Below are 21352 nucleotides of genomic sequence, written 5' to 3'. Positions count from 1 at the left end.
TCTGATTTATGTTTTGACGGCAGTATTGTTGTGAGACCGGACAGAGCAAATGTGAGAGTGGGCGGTTCGTCTGAGCCTCAGCTGACATGCGGGGACTCTTGACATGACTCAACTGTTGGGTTGGGAAGGAAATGGAGCTGAGGGTGTTTGGGAATCTGGATTTAGAGCTATAATTAACAGCTGAATATTCTCTTTTATAATATCACTTACTTGTAATATTATATAAAGGAATTCTGCACGTAAAGACTGATGGTTGTGTCTGCCAGTGACTCACGGTGATTGAGTGGACACCATACTTCAGTGCAATGCTATGGATGACAAAACAGGTCCCTTCCCTTCTCTCTCTCTCTCGCGCGTGCTCTCTCTCTCTCTTGCACCACTCCTGGTTGCAGGCTCCACCCTCAGTCCTGGCGGACAAGCTGGTTGACCTAGGAGGAGGAGGAGATAGCTGTGGAGGGAAGAGGGGGGAGGTAGGAACGGACGGAGATCAAATTCATTTCTGCTGGTGAAGGCACAGCAGATTGCAAAAGCATAACCTGACGCAAATGGACCCAGGGCACGCATGGCTACCGAATGGATTACTTTAATAAAATGAACTACAAATGAACTACAACACCTCAAGGAGAGTACACTCAGCAGGCAAAGGAATAACAGCTAATAAGAGCTCCCTAAAGAACTTTTTGTTAACACTGACCAACACCTGACTCTGATGAAGAGTGATTTTTATTCCTGCGCTGCCTAATTCATTCAGGAGTCAGCTGAGGCTAAAAGGAGAGACATGGATTGAGAGCAAGTAATTTGGGTAAAATTAAGCGACATATAACAGAAATGCACCACTGAAGTAGAACAAGTAAGTACCTTATTGAGTCCATAATGACTGCTGCATTTGATTTGATGACTAAACATATACTTATTATGTTAAATGTACAATTATTTTAATTATTTAAATCATTATTCAACATTGTCTGAAAAACTTTCCAGCAGGGCCTTAAATTTGTTCTCATTGTATTCCTCCAATTTGTTTACAACCCAATCGAGGTCATGCCTTTGTATGGCTACAGTATCTCATATATGCTCAAAACTCAAGTATGCCATCAAAGCTTTATCAGTTTCTTTTATATTTGTATCTAGAATCATGTTTCCTCATTAATAATAATAAGAATACAATAATCTAATAATATTCATGTTTGTAGACAGTGAAAATATATTTTATTATATTTATTTTACGTATTTTATTTAACAAGAAAATGAACAAAACACACATCTTATATTTTGGAAACAGTACAACTGTTTTAAAAAGTGCTCTGGTGACTGTAAATCAAAGTAGTAAATTATTGGGTTGATTAAACAAAATTGTTCCAAATGATGGAACGCCACAAATAAATCAGGCTAATTTTCCAAATAACAGAAATAAAAAATGTGATTAAATCATTCTAACCTAGTTGTTTCCCAGAGCTACTTTCAGGATGTCATTTCTCTTAACATAAAGCATGTATGTTATTGTGCTTGATTAGAAGTCATTGCAGAGCTTAATTGAAAATGGATGTGGTCCTGTTAGTTTTTCCACAGATTACAGAAGCTCGGGGGAACTGTCACGATGTTAATGTTATCTGTTGTTGCCTGTAACGTGAGCTGTAACAGTGATGCTTTTAATGCTCTGTCCCACAGTCGCAGAGACAAGAGCAAAGCCAACAGAAAAGGACACGCGTGAGAATGCTTACCATGCACTGACAACAAGGTAAGAGACGACTTCTCACACTGGGTTGCTCTTCTTTGTGTGAGTGGTTTTTTTGCACGTGCCCTGCCCATGTTTTTTTTTTAAAGGAAACTCAAAGGCCTTTAGACAAACAAAAGATTTGTTTTCCCAGGCTGTGAGTGGACGGCATCCATACGTCTGTATATTCAAGTGTCACTGATTTATCGCCTGACACAACTTATTATCACAATGGTAAATTTCCTCCTAACAGTGAAGAAATAATCCAAAATTGTGTGTAAGTTAAATCAAAAACAGATCCCATACTTAAAAATGAACAACAACAACAAAACCCTAACTTTCTTGTCTGTCAGTTAAATCAAATAATTGCTTTTTGGCAGACGTGTTTTTTATGGAAGCTCTTTGTATCAACCAAAGTCATTGAAAAAAGATTTATTCCACCATAAATCCCAAACATTTCTTCTTCTTTTTTTTCCCTCACACAAACTATTACGGACGAATAATAACTTCCTTGATTGCAGCCTCCATCAGGAAAAAATCATCATCACGGTTATTTTAACAGTCGATTTACTTTGGTCTCTAACGGGGAATCATTTACTTGCGTTCATTTCATCATGTGCTGCAGCTCTGACCAAATCAACTCCAGGCCTGTTTTAGCTGATGTGGTAACACTGCAGCCCACTTTCCAATCTTCAGGGGGAATACTCTGAATTTTTTATCAGCTATATGTGATGTGAAAAAAGGTCCCATTTTGAATGGTTCACTTGCTTGTTGGTGGTGTGCTAGTTAATGATACATAACAAGAAAAACAGTCAGTGGTCTAATGAACGCGGTTTATCAGTAACGATAAGGGGACTTGGACCTTCTGCATGAGTTCTGTCTACTGACCTGATCTGATACAATCAGTGTTGGGAAGGTTACTTTTAAAATGTATTCCATTACAGATTACAGATTACATGCCCCAAAATGTATTTTGTAACGTATTCCGTTACGTTACTCAATGAGAGTAACGTATTCTGAATACTTTGGATTACTTAATATATTATCATGCTGTTTACAACTACATGAATGTACTATTGCTGTGATTTATTACTGTTACTGAAGGTCCGCGGCTCTGAACCGTAGTAAAGGGACCTCTGGCTAATACGGTGGGTTCTGTGTCGGGCTCGTAGCCAAAAACTAGCTTTACTTTGTTGTCTGGGTCAAGTTTGCCAGCGAGAGACAGAGAGAGGCGTTGAAAGGCTGCTCCAACGGAACTTATTGTTTCAGAGGAAAACACGAACACGGTGTACAGTCGAGTCTTAATAGCTTACTTACAACTGGGCTCGTCAGGCTCTCTTCTTGGCTGCAGTGGTTATTATTATATTTACATGCTTCCAGCTCCCGTTTTTGCTCGATGACAGCTCGTACTTTCCCTTTTTCTCCCTCCCTCGCTCACAGACACATAACGGGTATGGCAGTCCATTCTCCCTGCAGCACGGACTACACTGCCTATGATGCTACATTCTTTAGAGCTATACCTGTAGCATTCTGCCTATTAGCTTAGCACAACAACAACAGGCGCTCCCTCGTGCAGGAAACACACAGAGAGAGAGCGTCACCCTGTAACCATGGCAACCGTAACGCTGCCGCCTGGAACACAGTGTTGCCAACTTAGCGACTTTGTCGCTATATTTAGCGAGTTTTCAGACCCCTTTAGCGACTCTTTTTCTAAAAAGCGACTAGCGACAAATCTGGCGACTTTTTCTGGTGTTATTGGAGACTTATTTATGACGACTTTTTGACGTGAAAGCACGTATCGCTCTTACTCTCAACAAGCAGCGGTGCTGCCGTGGGCGCCTCGCCCGTGCCAAAGCGCTCACGGGCAGAGGATAGTCCTCCCCCAGCTGCTATGAGGGCAGGTGATCTTCACACCTGTGCGTCCAAACGGCAAATGAATCGCGCATGAGCGAAGCCTCTGCTCCCGCACTGACTGTAACGCAGTCAGTTCTTCTTTTACTGTTATGCTGTTTTATGGATCACAAGGTTTAAAACTACTTATAAACACACACACAGTAACTCCACCAGAGTTGCCAATTTCGGGTCACTTTTGCCGGTCCAGGCCCGGATAAAGGAGCAGGGTTGGAATTGTGACATAAAAAAAAACAATAATTGCTAAAAGAAATTTAATTTGTAGTTCTAAATAAATTCTAACTGCATTTAGGACGTTTTTTACTCACTTTATGTCTCTTCCACGACGTTATTTCTCTCTCCAACAACGTAGGTTACAATTACATTAGCATGACCAATTATGCAAATTAGGTAATGACGTCATTTGGCGACTTCTAGCGACTTTTAGGACAGCCAATAGCGATTTTCCTTACTAAGGAGTTGGCAACACTGCTGGAACAACAGAACGTAGCTGTCAAACAAAACCCAAACAGTCCTGACCCGCCACAATATGAAACAGGGAAGTACCGCCGTGTAATCCATTTATTTCAACAAAGTAACTGTATTCTAAATACCACCTTTTTAAACGGTAACTGTAACGGAATACAGTTACTCATATTTTGTATTTTAAATACGTAACGGCGGTACATGTATTCCGTTACTCCCCAACACTGACTGTAATCTAAGCAATGACTGAATCGCTGTGTGTAATGAGGTGTGGCCCTGCATAATTATCATTTAATTGGCTGTTTGGGGTTGAAGACAGTAAAAGAATAATTTGTATTATTGCTCATATGAGCTGCAGTTAGTGGTGGAGAGCGAACCTGAGTGACATGTACTCAAATAGAGAACCGTGAATGTGATTTTTAATGAGTACAGCAGGTTCCTCCACAAACTGAAATGCATAAATATACACAAACTATCTAGCTGTCATTGACCCGACTCATTCAGGAGTAAATTAATGCCGCAGCGAGGGTGCAAGCGGGGATCTAATTTACAGATTTGTGGGGCTTAAAGAGAAAAAACGTGGCCGTGGCTGCCTTATCATGCAGATGAAATGCCACGCGTCTGTGACACCACATGATTCATTTGTGTCGCGCATGAATCACAATTAGGAAAAACAGCGGAAAACCAAAGGTAAATATACGACACGCTGTCATCTAATGCTTGCTTTATTAGTTTCAGTTGACTTGGATTCAGATTGGGTCTGACCTTTTTAATCCTGTTTCCTGCTGCCAAAGTCAATTAATGGGGACGGTGATTAAAATGAAGCAAAAACAAAAAAACATGTCAGAGCCAGTTTCCTCCGCAGGAGAAGCGGCTTCCTCTTTTGTCTGTGATCACAGGTGGTGGTGTGGCGGACCACTAGAGGGCTCCACTCACACCCACTGTTGAGGAAGTGTGTTCCTGTGTTTTGTGGCGCGATATGCTCAGTTGATGTTGGAGACTAATAAAGAAGGAGTGAGAACTGAGAGCTCTGTGTCGTTGATGCTTACCTCCACATTGGTGACCCCTGACTCGAGCATGCAACGGGCCGCAGATAACGCAGACTCCGCTATGGATGCATCAGCGGCCGCCGGACCTCCGCCTCCTGTTGCAGCTACGTTCGCTGTGGCGCTGAAACTGCCGGACTTTTGGCTCCATGACCCCCCGTCATGGTTCGTACACGTGGAGGCTCAGTTCGCCCTTCGCGGCATCTCAGCTGACGACACAAAGTATCACCATGTGGTGGCCTCGCTCGACCCGCTGGCCACCCGTCGCGCGATGACGCTCCTCCGGGACCCACCCGCCCAAGGGAAATACGCCGCCCTCAAAGAGCTGCTTCTTCGGCGCTATGCCCTCTCCGATGCTGAACGAGCCGAAAAGCTCCTCAACCTGTCGGGCTTGGGTGGCGGTACCGCGCTCGAGCTCATGGAGAACATGCTATCGTTGCTCGGGCCGGATGACGGTGGATTCCTCTTCGCCCACCTCTTCCTCCGCCAACTACCGGCCGCCGTGAGAGCTGTCCTCGCAAACTCCCCGCTTCTGCCTGCAAAGGATTATCGCTCCCTGGCTGAAGAAGCGGATCGCATTCTCCTGGCTAGCCGCACTTTCGACGTTCACGCCCTGGCTATGGACTCGCCGGCGGCACCTTCCACGCCTCCACCCGCCTCCCCCGGAGCATCCGCCCCCTTGCTGATGGCAGGGGTTGCTACACGCCGGCACCGCGGAAAGAGCATCTGTTTCTACCATCAGCGTTTTGGCGACAGAGCGCGTCGCTGCCTGCCGCCTTGCGCTTTCACGGCCCAGGGAAACGGACCCGCCAGCGCGCCGTAGCAGCCGCGACCGCTGGCAATACAGAAAGGCTGCTATTCATAGAAGACTCGCGCTCCGGGAGACGTTTTCTCGTGGACTCCGGCTCCCAGAAGAGCCTCCTTCCCCCTACCGCTGCCGACGGCCTAGCAGCGAACTGTGGGCCGCAGCTCATCGCAGCTAATGGCTCTCCCATCAAAACGTTTGGGGAAAGGTTGGTGACTGTTTGTTTTCATGGCCGGGATTTCCAGTGGAACTTTGTTGTTGCCGCTAGCTCTGTACCTATTTTAGGTGCTGATTTTCTGTGTGCTCATGGACTGCTTGTCGATGTTGCTAACAGACGTTTAATTGATGCTCTCTCGTTTTCTTCGCTACCCTGTTTTACTCGGGCCGCCGAGCCCCTGATTCGGGCTAATGTAGTGACCTCCGGGGATGCTTTTCAGCGTTTGCTTTTAGAGTTTCCATCGCTGTCTGTCCCTAATTTCTCTAGCACGGTAACGAAGCATGGGGTTGAGCATTATATTCCCACGGTCGGGCCCCCGGTGTTCGCGCGCGCGCGCCGCCTCGACCCCGCGAAACTGTCCGTCGCTCGGGAAGAGTTTGCAGCCATGGAGCGGCTTGGCATTGTACAGCGTTCGAACAGTGCATGGGCCTCTCCGCTTCACATGGTGCCCAAATCGGACGGTCGGTGGCGGCCATGCGGAGATTTCCGCCGTTTAAATAATGCCACGGAGAATGACCGTTACCCCATCCCCCACATTCAGGATTTTTCTGCCAATCTCGCCGGAACGTCGATTTTTTCTAAAATTGACTTGGTGCGGGGGTATCACCAAGTTCCCGTGCGCGCCGAAGACGTTCCTAAAACCGCTGTCATTACCCCCTTCGGCTTGTTCGAGTTTTTGCGCATGCCGTTTGGCCTGAAAGGTGCCGCCCAGACCTTTCAGCGGCTGATGGACTCCGTTTTGCGTGGGCTGCCGTTCGTTTTTGTTTATCTGGACGATATATTGGTGGCCAGCTGCTCAGCGAGCCAGCACGAGTCCCATCTGCGGCAGGTTTTCCAACGTTTGGCAGCGCACGGCCTGATTATCAACCCTTCCAAGTGCCAGTTTGGGTTGCCTGTTCTGGACTTCCTCGGGCACCGCATTTCCGCTGAAGGTGTGGTTCCGTTGCCCGACAGAGTCCAAGCTGTTTCGGCTTTTCCGCGTCCCACGTCGGTTAAAGCGTTGCAGGAGTTCTTGGGGATGATAAATTTTTACAACCGTTTTCTCCCCAGAGCTGCCCACCTGCTACAGCCACTCTATGCTGCCTTAAAAGGTAAAACAGCCAAAGATCCGGTTGATTGGCTGCCGGAACGCGTCCATGCATTTTCCGCAGCCAAGTCTGCGCTGGCTGACGCCGCCCTGCTGGCCCACCCGTTTCCGTCGGCGGAGATCGCGTTGACCACCGATGCGTCCGACGTGGCAGTGGGTGGGGTGTTGGAACAGCGGGTTTCAGGTCTCTGGCAACCGCTCGCCTTTTTCAGTCGTACGCTCCGGGATGCTGAACGCAAGTACAGTGTTTTTGACAGGGAGTTGCTGGCCCTGCACCTCGCGACACGACATTTTCGTTTTTTCCTCGAGGGTCGCAACTTTACTGCGTACGTTGACCACAAACCTTTGACGTTTGCAATGTCCAAGGTCTCTGACCCATGGAGCGCACGCCAGCAGCGCCAGTTGGCGGCTATTTCAGAATTTACCACAGACATTCAGCATGTGGCTGGTAAGTCCAACCACGTCGCCGACTGTCTCTCACGTGTGTTGGTTTCTCCGGTGTATGTCGGCGTCGACTACGCTGCCATGGCCGCCGAGCAACGTGCTGACCCGGACGTCCTTGCCCTTCAGTCAGCAAAAACGGGCCTCGTGCTGGAGGACACCCCGGTGTGGGACGGCGGTCCGCGCCTTCTTTGCGACGTTTCCACCGGCCGCCCCCGCCCGGTGGTTCCCCTTTCGTGGCGTCGTCGTGTTTTTGACTCGGTGCATGCCCTCTCTCATCCCGGCGTCCGGGCCTCGGTCAAGCTGGTCAGCGCCAGGTTCGTTTGGCCGGGCCTTCGCAAGACGGTGAAAGAATGGGCAGCGGTTTGTATCCCATGCCAACGCTCGAAAATCCACCGGCACACACAGGCACCCCTCGAACCTTTCCGTGTCCCAGGTAGGCGTTTCGATCACGTTCATGTGGACCTGGTTGGTCCCTTACCGCAGTCACAGGGTTTCACGCACCTTTTGACTGTGGTGGACCGCACGACCAGGTGGCCGGAGGCGGTACCCCTGGCGTCCACGACAGCGGTGACGGTGGCCAGAGCATTTTTTTCAACATGGGTTTCACGTTTCGGTCCCCCGGCTGACATTACCTCGGACAGGGGCCCCCAGTTTGTTTCTGAGCTTTGGTCTGCTATGGCTGACGGCCTGGGGGTCAAGGTCCACCGCACCACAGCATACCACCCGCAGGCTAACGGGATGTGCGAACGGTTTCACCGGTCACTTAAGGCCGCGCTCCGGGCTTCCTTAACAGGTGGCGACTGGGTCGACCGTCTTCCATGGGTTTTGCTGGGATTGCGTAGCGCGGTTAAAGAAGACCTCGGGGTTTCCCCGGCTGAACTGGTCCTCGGCCAGCCTCTCCGGGTCCCCGGGGAATTCTTACCTGAGACCCCTCCCCCATGTTTCGATACCTCTTTGTTGCCTTTTCGCCCCCCAAGAGACTCATTTCCTGTTCCTGGTCCCGTGCACCACTGCCTGCCTGACACTTTTGTTCCGGGTTCGTTGGACTCTGCTCGTTTTGTTTTTGTCAGGCATGATGCTCATAGGACTCCGCTGCGTCCACCATATGACGGGCCATACAGGGTTCTTAAACCAGGCAACAAACATTTCATTTTGGACTTTGGCGGTCGGCAGGAGGTTGTCTCTGTTGACAGACTTAAGCCTGCACATGTTATGCAGGAGGATCAGGTGGTCCCGGCCCAGGCCCCTCGCCGCGGCCGCCCACCTGCCACCGGGCTGATGGATTCTGTTTTTTCCCCCAGGAGCGACCCAAAATCAACGGAGTCCGAGTCGTCTGCAGCTTTTTCTGACCGCCAGTGCCAGCCTCGCTCTCGGGCTGGGTTGCCCTCTGTCAGTTCCCCACCCCCCCGGTTCAGCCGTTCCGGCCGTTTACTTAAGCGCCGGGTCCTGGACTAGTTCTGCTGGGTGTTCGGGGGGGGCATGTGTGGCGGACCACTAGAGGGCTCCACTCACACCCACTGTTGAGGAAGTGTGTTCCTGTGTTTTGTGGCGCGATATGCTCAGTTGATGTTGGAGACTAATAAAGAAGGAGTGAGAACTGAGAGCTCTGTGTCGTTGATGCTTACCTCCACAGTGGAATGGTTAGGAGGGAATCAGAATCAGAGAAATGGAGTGGGTGGATGAAAGTGTAGCGAAAATAACAGGTAACGGATGGAAAAAGTAGAAGAGAGAAGGAAGACTGAGTAGAAGGAGAAATTAGCCACAGATCGTCTGGGCGTGGACCAGGCTGGTAATGAGAACAAAGAGGTCCTCATTAATCAGACTCGGTCAACTTGGTCAAAGGAAACTAATCCATGGGCTGACAAGACAGGCAGAGAGGTGATGGCTTTTTCATTATGTTTGGATTAAACCACCAAGTGCACAAGCACCTCCTTCAGAGTGTCTAATGGGTGAAGTCTTACCTTAAAGGATAATAGCACCTTTTTTTTTTACTTCCTTTAAAAGCATTTTGTCACACACTGTAATACTGACATCAAAACCTGGTTTTATAAGAAATTCGTTCCTTAACGCACCTCAGAATGGTTTAAAAATACTTTGTCTCAAACATCTGGTATTTGGATCTTGGCATATGTTGAACATGTCGTAGTTTGTGAAAGGGAATGACCAAAACACGTGTGAACAGTTGGAAATGATGACACAGATGTTGAAAGATGTGAGTGGATGCTATCTATAATGGTTTTTATGCACTTTAACTGCATGTTCCTTTCTACCCTGAGGCTCTGTGAGCGCGAACCCCCGTGCCTATGACAGCAGTACAGCACGGAGAGGTTATGAAAATGGATGGTTGCATTCTGCTTTGCCTCTGGAGAGCAAAGCAAGGGAGGGATGGACTCCATCATCAATCAGAGAGAAAGCGTACTTTACTAGAAGTACTGTCTACAGTCTATCAAGCACACAAAGAATAATTTGTACTTGTGTTAAGTCAGTCAGACGGATGGAAATAATGAAGTCTGCTTGGAATATATTAAACTGCACCCAGCAATGTTCTGCAGACATTATTTACCTTCATCGTGCAGCTTCGGTTTAAGACATTTCATGATATGACAGAGAGCACTCCTGGCACAGGTTTCAGGCTATGCATGGGTCTCCTGTAGATGAGCTTGAGCAATCGGAAGACAGCTCACTGAGATTTCTTGGATGCACATGCAATGCAAATGAGCATTCAGCATATTTTCTTCTTCAGGAGTTTAGGTAAACGAGGGATTCAGATTTTCTCAGAACAATGTCATAAATTTGAAGATAAAAATCTGCCATGAAGAAAGAAATTCAGCACGTACTCATCAGTGGTCATCTACAGACAGCTTAACAGCTGCTCCTGCTTAGCAGTCTTCAATGCTTTTATTTGACTTCCTTGAGTCAAAGCTTTAATTAAGCTTTACTCCAGGTATTGTAACAACTCCATTGCACCTTATCTGCACCGAGGCATACTTGAAAACAGACTGAACATCAAAAACGAATCACATGGAAATATATATATAATGAAATTAGGTTGGGGGGTGCAGCCGCACAAAGAACCTTCTCATGAATTATACTGTAATTACAGAGAGGCTCCTCGGAACCAACGAAAAGCAGCCCAGAGATTCCTTACTGAAAAAGGGCCCTGTTGTCTACACCCTTAATTAACAAAGATGAAAAGAAACAACTGTTATTGCTACGTCTGATCCTCTCCTCTATCGACCTTCCCGCTAATACAACCTTTTAAATATAGAGGAATGTTAATAAAAAAAGAAAATGATTGACTTAGTTTGGACATTTATGGCAGTCTTGTGTTTGCCTCGTGTGGCTGCAGGGATTCACTCAAATCACAAGAGCAGTTTTCTGTGTCCTGAGGAATGATCCCACTGAGATACTCTTCTTTTCACCCACAGCTGTAGGTTTGTGCTGGGAAGAGAAGTCAACCAGGCCAGGCCTGTTATGCATTCATCTGATTACATTCCTCTGGCAAAGCCAGCATGTAAAGCTTGACAGTATGTTCAGCCGTCCTTACACACCCAGGAGTGCGTCCACTGGTCATTAGGTAGTAGCGTAATAGTGAGAACAACCTTGTTATGTATAGTCACATTCAATTGCTCAATATTCTCACAACAGTTTTCCTCCTGATTTTAATCAGGCAGAAATGAAAGCTCTCTTATCACCCATTCATTGGCACATTTAGATATACGACGACTCCACAGCATATTAGTCAAAATATTACATCAACACGATGTCAATCATCACTCACAGCGAAATAACTAAAAGCGCACATCTCTGCTTGGAGCTATGTTTTACCACTCCTCTAGTCTTATCCAATCACCCTCCCTCAAAAATCAATTCTTTTACCTTTTCTGGGCAGTTTTTTCTCCTTTCTCCCCACCGCCTGTATCGCTACTCTCCACCCCCCCACCCCACTTCTCAGACGCTACTCTACATGCAGTTTATTTGACCAAGGCTGCCCTCTACATCCCATGACTCTGTTTCTTAAATTGTCATCTAATTCCTATCAACTTTCTGTTCTTTTTCCGCCATTTATTTATAAGCAAAGAAAAATAAACACAAAATTAATTTAGATTGGGAGAGAGAGAGAGAAGAGAAAAGAACGCCTGGATGCATGAGAGAAAATCTGGAGAGAGGGGAACAAAAACAGGGGGAAACAGGAATGTACAAGGGTAAGCATGGGATGAGAATGATTATGAAAGGGGACGTGAAGGAATAAGGGTGGTGGGATAGGAGGCAAAGCTGTCAAATCAACCTTGAGAAAGAATTAGAAAGAAAATAAACCAAACTGGACTTGCGTCAGATTGAATGGGAAGCTTTGGGAGATGGACAAACAGACAGGAGCATTATTAAAAGCCTGAGACATAATTACACTTGCATGATTGGCAGAGTGTCTGGCTCTCGTTACGTTGAGTTGAATTTGATGAGGTTACCCAACAGGAGCTATTTGTAGAACATGATGTGAAACTGTTACTGATGATCCAACAACAAAGAGCTCCTGTGATTTATATCTGCATCGGCTTATGTGAGAAGTCTGTGTGTGCTTTGCTTTGGATTCTCAGCAGTACTGTAAGGAAAAACGCATTTTTAGGCAGGAAATGCAATAAGATGCACAGATGTAATAATTCAGTGCAATTTCATTGTCTGTTGATAATAATCTGGACTTCACTAGTGGACAGTCGTACAGCCCTGCAGCAGATTGACTCCTGCAGACTGTGTTTGTGCAAAGCATCATTTATACAAACTATAAACAATAGATTTTATTGGCTTTCCCAAATTGACACTTTGTTTGTCTTCCAGGAATGGAAAGCATCAGTTTGGAAACGGACTGGGATAGGTTAGGCCTCTCCGCTCTGGGCCCCACAGGAAGAAACAACTTCTCTTCCTCGTTTATTTCTGAACTGAACTCATTCAACACGTCTCACAGTGGGGGATCCTTCTTTGGCATCTTTCCCGAGAATGGCTCCAATAGCACACCTCGCTCCCTTCCCCAGCCCAGGGTGAGGGATATCGGCTTGGCCCGGGCCGAGATTGCAGTGCTTGCGGTGGTGCTGGCTCTTACCACCTTGGGGAACAGCTTTGTGTTGTGGGTGCTTCTGAGGCGGAGGAAGCACAACGCGCCGATGCACATATTCATGGTCAACCTGTGCGTGGCTGACCTGGTGGTGGCTTTCTTTCAGGTCAGTACAGGAGTTTCTTTGAGGCATTATAGCAACTTGAATATGCGTAGATCACAGCAGTGGATGAAACAAACATTTACAAAATGGTCTCAGTTTGTTAAAGGCCTGTTTTGTTTTGTGTTTGCCATAAGTAAGAAATGTTTATTTCTTTTTGAGTCTAAATATTTCATCTTTACTAACATTTTTTGTCACACTGAAAACTTGCTCATCTTAATATTGATTTTTATCTTCCATGGGAATTTCTTTTTCACTTAACTGCGTTAAACTATAAACCCACTTAACTGGGCTTATTCTGTAATTGTGAGTTATATACTGTCTGGATCTGTTACAGCTGTATACACTGTTCCACAAAAATACCAATAATATAAATACTGTGCATTTCTCTTTTACTTTGCCTCCAGACTTTCAAACTTTCCTGTAATTTTTAAAGTGGTCACGAGCAATAGTTCTCCAGCATTTCTTTGGCCATTGGAGGCTTTTTCAGTTATTTCAGTCCAGTCCTTGTACCTGACCTTTTTCAAATGTGGTCTAGATCTACCCCATAAAAGAAATGAAAGCAACATCTGTGCGGTCAGGTGACTCATTTATAGGGATGGGTATCGTTTAGGTTTTATCCGATACCGGTGCCAAACCGGTACTTTTGAAACGGTGCCGGTGCTTAAACGGTGCTCAAACCGGTGCTTAAAGAATGGAAAACACAAAATTGGTCCAAAAACCTCTCATGTTCAGCTGTTTTTTTGTAAAAAGATAACAATGTTAGCCTTTTCTGCAGCTATGGGGCATATATGGTATCACTCTTGGCTGGAAGCAGCTTAAACAATGGAAAAAACACAAACTTTGTCCAAAAACCTCTCATGTTTAACTGTTTTCCACTTTTTCTTTGGTCATTTTAGCCTTTTTGGCCAGGGTGAAGGGAGTATCTGCCATCAAACAAGAAGACAGCTGCATGTAGCTATGATGGTGTTTGCTGTTCACCTTACATGCATTAATGTAATAACGTGGTTAGCCTACTCAACGTAAATTACACACGAACAACATGAAGCTACTCACGCAGAGAAGAACGGCTGCTGCTGCATCATCATCCTCATCATTTCTGCTACACTGGCAGGGCTAGGGGCCAGGACTCTCCTCTTCGGGTTTTTGGGGGATGTTGCTAATTGCGGGTCAGATAACAGGCAACCCACAAGCAGTAGATGTGCTCGGTGTGAGGTCTCGCAGCAAGCTATCAAATACGGCGCATTTCTCGGCTTAAAAAAAAACCACTATGCGTCGCCAGGTGTTTCATCAGATTTGAGGTGTTACCTCCTTTGACAGTATCACAGTATCACCTTAAAGCACTTGTTGCAGGCTGCTGAGTTTGCATCTTTTGCTGTGAAGTACAGCCAGACTTTTCACCGCTTCGCCTTGGACATTTTTAATTTGTAGCTCTGCTCTAAAAGAACGTACGTACCTGGACCCGCCTACTATTCTCGGAAACTTAAAATGATTGGCTAGAATCTAAAGTGTATCATTCCATACCAGTTGGTGGCGGTAATGCACCTTTCAGTTGTTTGCCAACCGCCAATACAAATGTAAGGAAGAAGAAAGTGTATCACGGCTCAGGAAAAAAAGCACCGAAATAAAGCACCGAAATGTGCGCTGCTTTTCGGTCTGGTTACTACCGTTTATGTCAGAACCGGTGCCATCATGGCACCGGATACCGGTACCCATCCCTACTCATTTATGTTGTTTACCCCAGATGGATTGATTCTCCTTAGCTCGTGCAATCTATTTAATCGCCCTAATGGAGCTAATTTACCTGTTTTTCGAATGTGGTAATTAAACAAAATTTAAAAAAAAAAAAGACTATTTATAAGCAAATATTAGAAAAAACAGCAGAAAATAAGTTCAGATCTTTACTATGCAAATTTTCGATTTTTAACCCTTTGCAGTCTTGCTCTCAAAAGCAGGTCCACTGAGACCGTGCTGTTGAAGGCTTCTGATGGAGGAATTGTTCTGTAATCATTTTGCCTGATTTCGGTGAAGCCTTTGATACCATTGACCATAAAAATCCTGCCTTCAGGTTTTGGCTGGTGAATTTGGCTGTGCTTTAATTTACTTCTTACTTTTCTGACAGGACCTTCTCTGTTAGAACAAACAAGTTCACCTCTAACATTTCCTCCCTATCCTGTGGGGTTAAAAAGGGATTTTGGGTCCATTGTTATTTCTTTCTGCATGCTTCCTCTAGCTGCCATTATTCAAATTTTTAATTACATTTTTTTATCATTTCTATGCTGATGACATTCAGCTTGATAGGTTGTCCACCCCAGTCCACAGCTTAACTCAGAAAGAATACTGACTGGCTCTCTAGTAATTACCTTGTTTTAAATGCTAACAAGACTGAGACCATAATTATAGCTCCTGCTGAATTACATTTTAAAATCAGTCAGGTTCTTCTGCCCAACTGCTCTCGCATGTGAAATCTTTGTCTCGCTCTTTTTCACGGGCCGCTTGTCTGTGAAAAGTGTTTAATAAATGAATGAGCCTTTTACTGTTTGTTAAAAAGATCTGGGTGGAAAGCTGGCTGTGAAGAAGCCATTTTTAAGAAATGCTTTTTAAGCTTCCACAGGGAGTATCTGGAATTGAACCAGAGACCTCTTGAGCTGCAATCAAATGCTCTACCACTAAGCTATACCCCCACAACGATAAAGGCATCTGGCCCTTCAGTTGATTCATATACTATACTGCCAAAGCATAATCAGAAATGGTCTCAGTGGAAGTTATTCTTAAGGAAGGGAAACAAAGAAAAGGCTGGTGTGTGCCAAACTACACAAGAACTGAACTGAAAATCAGTGGCAACAGGACGAATGAAGGACAGATCCATATTTAAAATTTTTAGTTCAAAATGTCAATATGTACTGTAGGAGGAGGTCAGGAGAGAAGCACAACAGCGAGTGTCTGCAGCCATCTGAACAACGTGGTGGAGCTTTTGTGGAGATCTTGTCATAATTGATGGAATTATGAACACAGAAAAGTACCATCAGATTTTTTTCAATACCACCATGGAAGCACACTGTCAGTGCATACGTAGGTAGAAAAACAGCCAATGAAAAACGATCCTGGAGCCTGGAGAACTAGTCCTGTAGAGCAGCGGTCTCCAACCTTTTTTGCGCCACGGACCGGTTTATACCCGACAATATTTTTCATGGACCGGCCTTTAAGGTGTCGCGGATAAATACAACAAAATAAAACTAGTACCGGTACCGAAAAAAAGAAGATTTATTCATAACACACGTGAAAAGACCCAGGAAAACCAAGTTAACGATAAAAACGAAAACAAAATAACGCTGAAAACCGATAAAAACTCTGAAAACTATACATTTCACACCTGAGCCTCAACTCTCGCGGCCCGGTACCAAACGACTCACGGACCAGTACCGGTCCGAGGCCCGGGGGTTGGGGACCGCTGCTGTAGACTACTTAAAGAAATTACAAGAAAGTTTCACTAAGAGACCTCGTGAAGTCTGTGTTGAAGAATAAAGTTGGTCATACCAAATATTGACTTTCAAACTTGTAATAACTGTACAAACTGTCTGCTTTAGTGCACTTTAATGTCTGTTTTCAGGTGCAGTGAGTGAGGGCTCTGTCAGGACTTTTCACACTAATGAATTGTCTCTGTATTTCTTTCTGAAGTCTCTGCTGCTTTCCTACCCAGTTGGCTTCTCGGTGATTTAGCTGCACAAATTTCTTAAAATGGCAGTCAAATGATGTTTATAATTGCATTGCACAGCTGGACTGGGAAAAGCTGATCTTTTATTTATATATATATATATATATAAATAAAAGATCAGCTTTTCCCAGTCCAGCTGTGCAATGCAATTATAAACATCATTCAAACAGGAGTAAATGATCTTTTGTTTTAGAACTACTTTCGTATGTGGATGACCAAATCTTTGGTGTTTTTTGAGGTAAAAACAAACAAATGAAAAAACAGGCTTGCCCAGTGCCCTTCTCATGGATATTAAAGAGTGCCATGGTGTGGCTTACTGATGTGCTCAAGCAGTTTTCAGATAAGTCTCGGACAAAGTGCTAAATTGGGTTCGGGCTGCACAGGCTCTTCTTGTTGATACGCTGAATATATTAGGAAACACTTATTTTAAAAATAACTACTTTTTATCTGTGTGTTCAGGTTCTTCCTCAGCTAATATGGGACATTACAGAGAGGTTTCAAGGGCCGGATTTGCTATGCCGGTCCATCAAGTATATGCAGATTGTTGGCATGTTTGCTTCCTCCTATATGATAGTTGCCATGACAGTAGACCGGCACCATGCCATCTGCTGCCCGTTGCAGGCCTACCGAGGGGGCACAGTGTCCCGCTGGAACACTCCTGTCATGGTGGCCTGGGGCCTGGCGCTGCTCCTCAGCATACCGCAGGTAGGAAGGAACGCACAGGCAGCTTGATTTCCACAGGAGAACTCAAGATGTTTGTCTATTTTTAGCTTCAGATTATCAGTGTCTGTGGGTGTGCTGACCACTTTTCTCCTGTTGTTTCTGTCAGGTGTTCATCTTCTCTCGCTCAGAAGTGGCTCCCGGTGAGTTCGAGTGCTGGGGTCACTTTGCTGAGCTGTGGGGGCTGAAAGCCTACGTCACCTGGATGACGGTAGCTGTCTTCCTCCTGCCCGCCCTCATCATCACCATCTGTCAGGTAATTCTAGTTGTACTGGCTGAACTCTGCACTGTCCACAAAGAGTGTTGACTATAGGATTACATGCTGAGAGCAACATTATCCAGTAATGAGGCTTGTGGCATGAATGAAATGCTGTTTTGGTTTCAAGAGTGTATTTGGCACGCATTGTTCAATAACCTGTGGACACTGTGGTTGGTGTTATGTCGCATCCCCAGGCAGATATGACATTCTGGGGTGCCTCCCATCAGTCCTGATCTATTTAGGGAAAGATATTTCTAGGTTCCAGCTTTTTCCCCTAATTAACACAGCACTTGGAGGTCTACTGCCGAGATGCCTGCCCAGTCTGAAAACGTCCTGCCAGGGAGAGGAATGTACCAGATCTGTGCCAAACATAGAGTTCTGGACCTTTTTTCCACTATTTTGAATATCAGATTTCAAATCCAGAGGGATATTTAGAAGGTTTCTGGAAGAGAGAATGATGTTATTTCTACTGAAGGAGGTAATTTGGAAAGTTTCAAGTGACTCGCCCGATTAAATCCCATAAACTGAATGGAAAGGTGGATTAATGTGAAGCTTCAGTTGTAACAAACCTTCAGAATCAAAGTAAAAATAGTTGCAAGAATGAATCGCCTGTTAGTAATGGATTTCATGTCGTTGTTTTGGTTTCCCCGGAGAATACCACAAATCAGTTTTATGGTAGCTATGTAATAGAGCGAAGGAATCGTGGCGTTAAATAATGTTACATAAAAATGTCTGACACTGGTTTATGGCTGACGGTTAAGGCCAACACATGCTCTCTTTTTTTGTTACATTTCAAATTTCCGTTCAGTGTTGACATAAACCTTAAACAGGACAGTCTGCAGCAAACACAAGCATCTGAATTTGCCACGTTCCCGTGATAAAACGTAATCCTCGGGCCTTTTAGGTCGTGAATGATGGCATGTCTAGTTTTCCCTCTCACTGAGCTGCTGTAATTTCTAAAAAATGTTCTTATATTTCAGATAAGAATCTTCCGCGAGATTCACAACAACATCTACCTGAAATCAGAGAGGATGGTGATGGCTGAGATGAAGAAAAACGAAATCCTCTTCCGCTTTCACAGCTTCAGGAAGGAGGACGAGCGATCCAGAGAGAGGGGGAGACGGGCGTCTGGAGGAGGAGGCTGGGACGGAAGAGGAGGACAACTCTTAAAGGTTGCAAATAACAACCCCCACAATAACACACCCAACAGCCAAGTGGGAGAATGTTATGACTATGTACCACCTGATATTCAGTGCAACAGTTGCCACGGTGAACATGTGACAACAACAAGAACATCAGCGCATCAGCAAACAGTGAACGGCTCAGATTGCCAGGAGCCCTACACCAACTCTCCTCGCTGCTCCCTTGATTATGCTCCCCCTCCTCGCCCCGCCACCCCACCTCCAAGTATCACTAAAGCCATGTCAAAGACGGTGAGGATGACCCTGGTCATTGTGCTGGTGTATACGATCTGCTGGTCACCTTTCTTCATTGTCCAGCTGTGGGCAGCCTGGGATCCAGACCCTCCAGACCAAGGTTAGTCATAAACATCTTAATGGATGCAACATCCACTAATGTTTCCAATCTACCCCATAAAAGAAATGAAAGCAACATCTGTGCGGTCAGGTGACTCATTTATGTTGTTTACCCCAGATGGATTGATTCTCCTTAGCTCGTGCAATCTATTTAATCGCCCTAATGGAGCTAATTTACCTGTTTTGCACTTTAGAGAGCAAAAAGCTAATTGGAAAAACTCCTATTTTTAACAGAAAACTCCAATCAATGCTTTTGAGCATCTTGGTGGGTCCAAATATTAGGCTATCTAACTCATTATTCTAAGTACAAGCTCCAGCTCTCAACGGAGAATATAATACAAGGTCACAAACAAGTTTGTTTTTTCATGAGCTGAAGCTAAAGACAAACACCAGAGGCCAGTAAATAACCTGTTTATGTCCCCCGTAGAGTCTGAAACAGAGCCAGATGCTGACATTTCATCAACAATGATCGGTGCCAGCAGCTGGCATGCATAGTTAAAATCATAAGCAGACACACGAGCACAGATGCACAGATGCACAGATGCATACACAAAGTGTACTCACATGCAGCAACAAGCATGATTAGCATACTCTTGTGAAATAAAAGCCCTGATTGGCCGACAGCCCCACACTCAGATGATTATTGTCAGCTTTATTGTCAGCTGCTCGTACAATAGACTTGTTATTAGAAAGGAAGAATATGAAGGAGGAAGCATGTGTGGAGTTGTTCCCCTGGGATATTTATAATCAAATTCTGGAAGTAGAATAAAAACAAAAGGATGCACAGTGCTCCGCTGCTAAATATTTGCACATTTTTATGTTTGTTTCCTAAGGGGTGAGAGACTAATGTGACTTGCACTGTGATTCGTCCTTAGTTTGTCCTCATTTTAAGAGGAATGTTTCCTTCCAATGTAAAGGTTGTACATTTGAAAATAAGCATTTTACATCTGGATGTATTTTTGGACTTGTCTATTTGGCGGTGTGTGTCCTCTGCAGGAGTGGCCTTCACTATCCTGATGCTGCTGGCCAGTCTGAACTCGTGCACCAACCCGTGGATCTACACGGCTTTCTCCAGCAGCGTGTCAAGAGAGCTACAAAATCTGCTCCACTGTGGGTCAAGATCTGGACGCCGGGGCTCCCTGCCCGACGACTCTACCACCACACACACCTCCACCACCAAGGACAGCCTGTACTGACAAAGACTGATGAGCTGGAGAGCGAGACACACAGAGACATGCTCGAAAGGCATGCATGGGTGCACACGCGCCCGCTGCGAGGACGTACTTTTGCACGCAACTCTGCTGACGTCACCGCCTCCAGCGTCGCAGCCTGAGAACGCACTGTGACGACCTCCGCCAGATGTTTTAAGCATCAAAGGACAGCTGTCTTCTCACCAGGACTTCTATTTGTAATCACCTGTCTTACTCGCCCCAGCAGAAAGGACGGCTGTCACTGAAGATGTCAGCACCATTAATAACAGTGTTTCGGTGGATCTGTGGGGTAAAATGGACTGGAAGGTGAAAACATTTTCACCTCAGTAGCTGTTGAACAGAACTGTGGACAGTCTGTTGCTCTGCTCGGATACAGTAGAGCAGCAGGAATGCAAGGGGTGGATTGCTACATTAATGGCACGCCTAATGTATAAAGCAGCAGACAGAACTATGGGTGCAGAGGAAACCAAGCTGGAGGGAAGAGACAAAAGAAGCACGTGCAGACAGTGCACGAGAATAAGACTGCAGGAGAACAGACAGGGGATGTCATGGATGTTACAGCAGTGGTCCCAGGAGGACTGTAGTTGAAATCTAATAATGTGATCAAACTTTGTTATTCCACAGAAAGAAAGAAAGGATTAGAGACGGATGCTTGAGGCAAAGAAGGAATTCACTTCCAGGTTCCAACAATAGTGATTTGTTAGCAAGATGGGCTTAAGATTCACTCCTGAGGACGGTGCAGCAGAAGGAAAAGCACCGCACAACAAAATAAACCTGGTTTTCCTTGCTCAACTGGGACACAATTATGTGACTGTATTTTATACAAACACGCCATACGAGGCACATAAAAGAACTTTCCCGTCATGCTTTTCTGAAAGTATGAAACGAGACTCGGGAAGGAAACAAATGAGAAGTATTTATCAGCATTCCGTGTATCGTGATCAACGTTGTAAAGTATATTTATTGAAGAGAATGTTACATTTTGTGCTAGATAAAAGCTGAATGTTCTGGTCTGA

At 45.4% G+C, this 21352-nt stretch overlaps 1 protein-coding gene and 1 non-coding gene across 2 annotated transcripts; one reads left to right on the top strand and one right to left on the bottom strand.

Moving 5' to 3' along the window:
- Nucleotides 1-211: 211 nt before the first annotated feature.
- Nucleotides 212-20426, top strand: avpr2aa (arginine vasopressin receptor 2a, duplicate a). The gene is made up of 7 exons (XM_085144621.1): nt 212-850; nt 1669-1738; nt 12523-12902; nt 17071-17316; nt 17441-17587; nt 18571-19126; nt 20122-20426. Exons 3-7 carry the CDS (start codon nt 12525-12527, stop codon nt 20319-20321), a joined length of 1527 nt encoding a protein of 508 aa, XP_085000747.1. The 5' UTR covers nt 212-850; nt 1669-1738; nt 12523-12524; the 3' UTR covers nt 20322-20426.
- On the bottom strand, nt 15509-15580 carry trnac-gca (transfer RNA cysteine (anticodon GCA)). Its single transcript has one exon. It is a non-coding gene; the product is annotated as a tRNA-Cys (tRNA).
- Nucleotides 20427-21352: the final 926 nt, after the last annotated feature.

The sequence above is a fragment of the Neolamprologus multifasciatus genome, chromosome 20 (assembly GCF_963576455.1).
Source record: "Neolamprologus multifasciatus chromosome 20, fNeoMul1.2, whole genome shotgun sequence".
Classification (NCBI taxonomy): Eukaryota; Metazoa; Chordata; class Actinopteri; order Cichliformes; family Cichlidae; genus Neolamprologus; species Neolamprologus multifasciatus.
The sequence above is the reverse complement of the archived record's forward strand: the minus strand, read 5'-3'. Positions and strand labels throughout refer to the sequence as shown.

What these genes read in the sequence shown, in the direction of transcription:
- avpr2aa (XM_085144621.1), top strand. Translation starts at nt 12,525, where the DNA reads ATGGAAAGCATCAGTTTGGAAACGGACTGGGATAGGTTAGGCCTCTCC. An exon ending in TGGTGGTGGCTTTCTTTCAG is followed by an intron (nt 12,903 to 17,070) that starts GTCAGTACAGGA and finishes CTGTGTGTTCAG; the next exon opens with GTTCTTCCTCAGCTAATATG. An exon ending in TGCTCCTCAGCATACCGCAG is followed by an intron (nt 17,317 to 17,440) that starts GTAGGAAGGAAC and finishes TGTTTCTGTCAG; the next exon opens with GTGTTCATCTTCTCTCGCTC.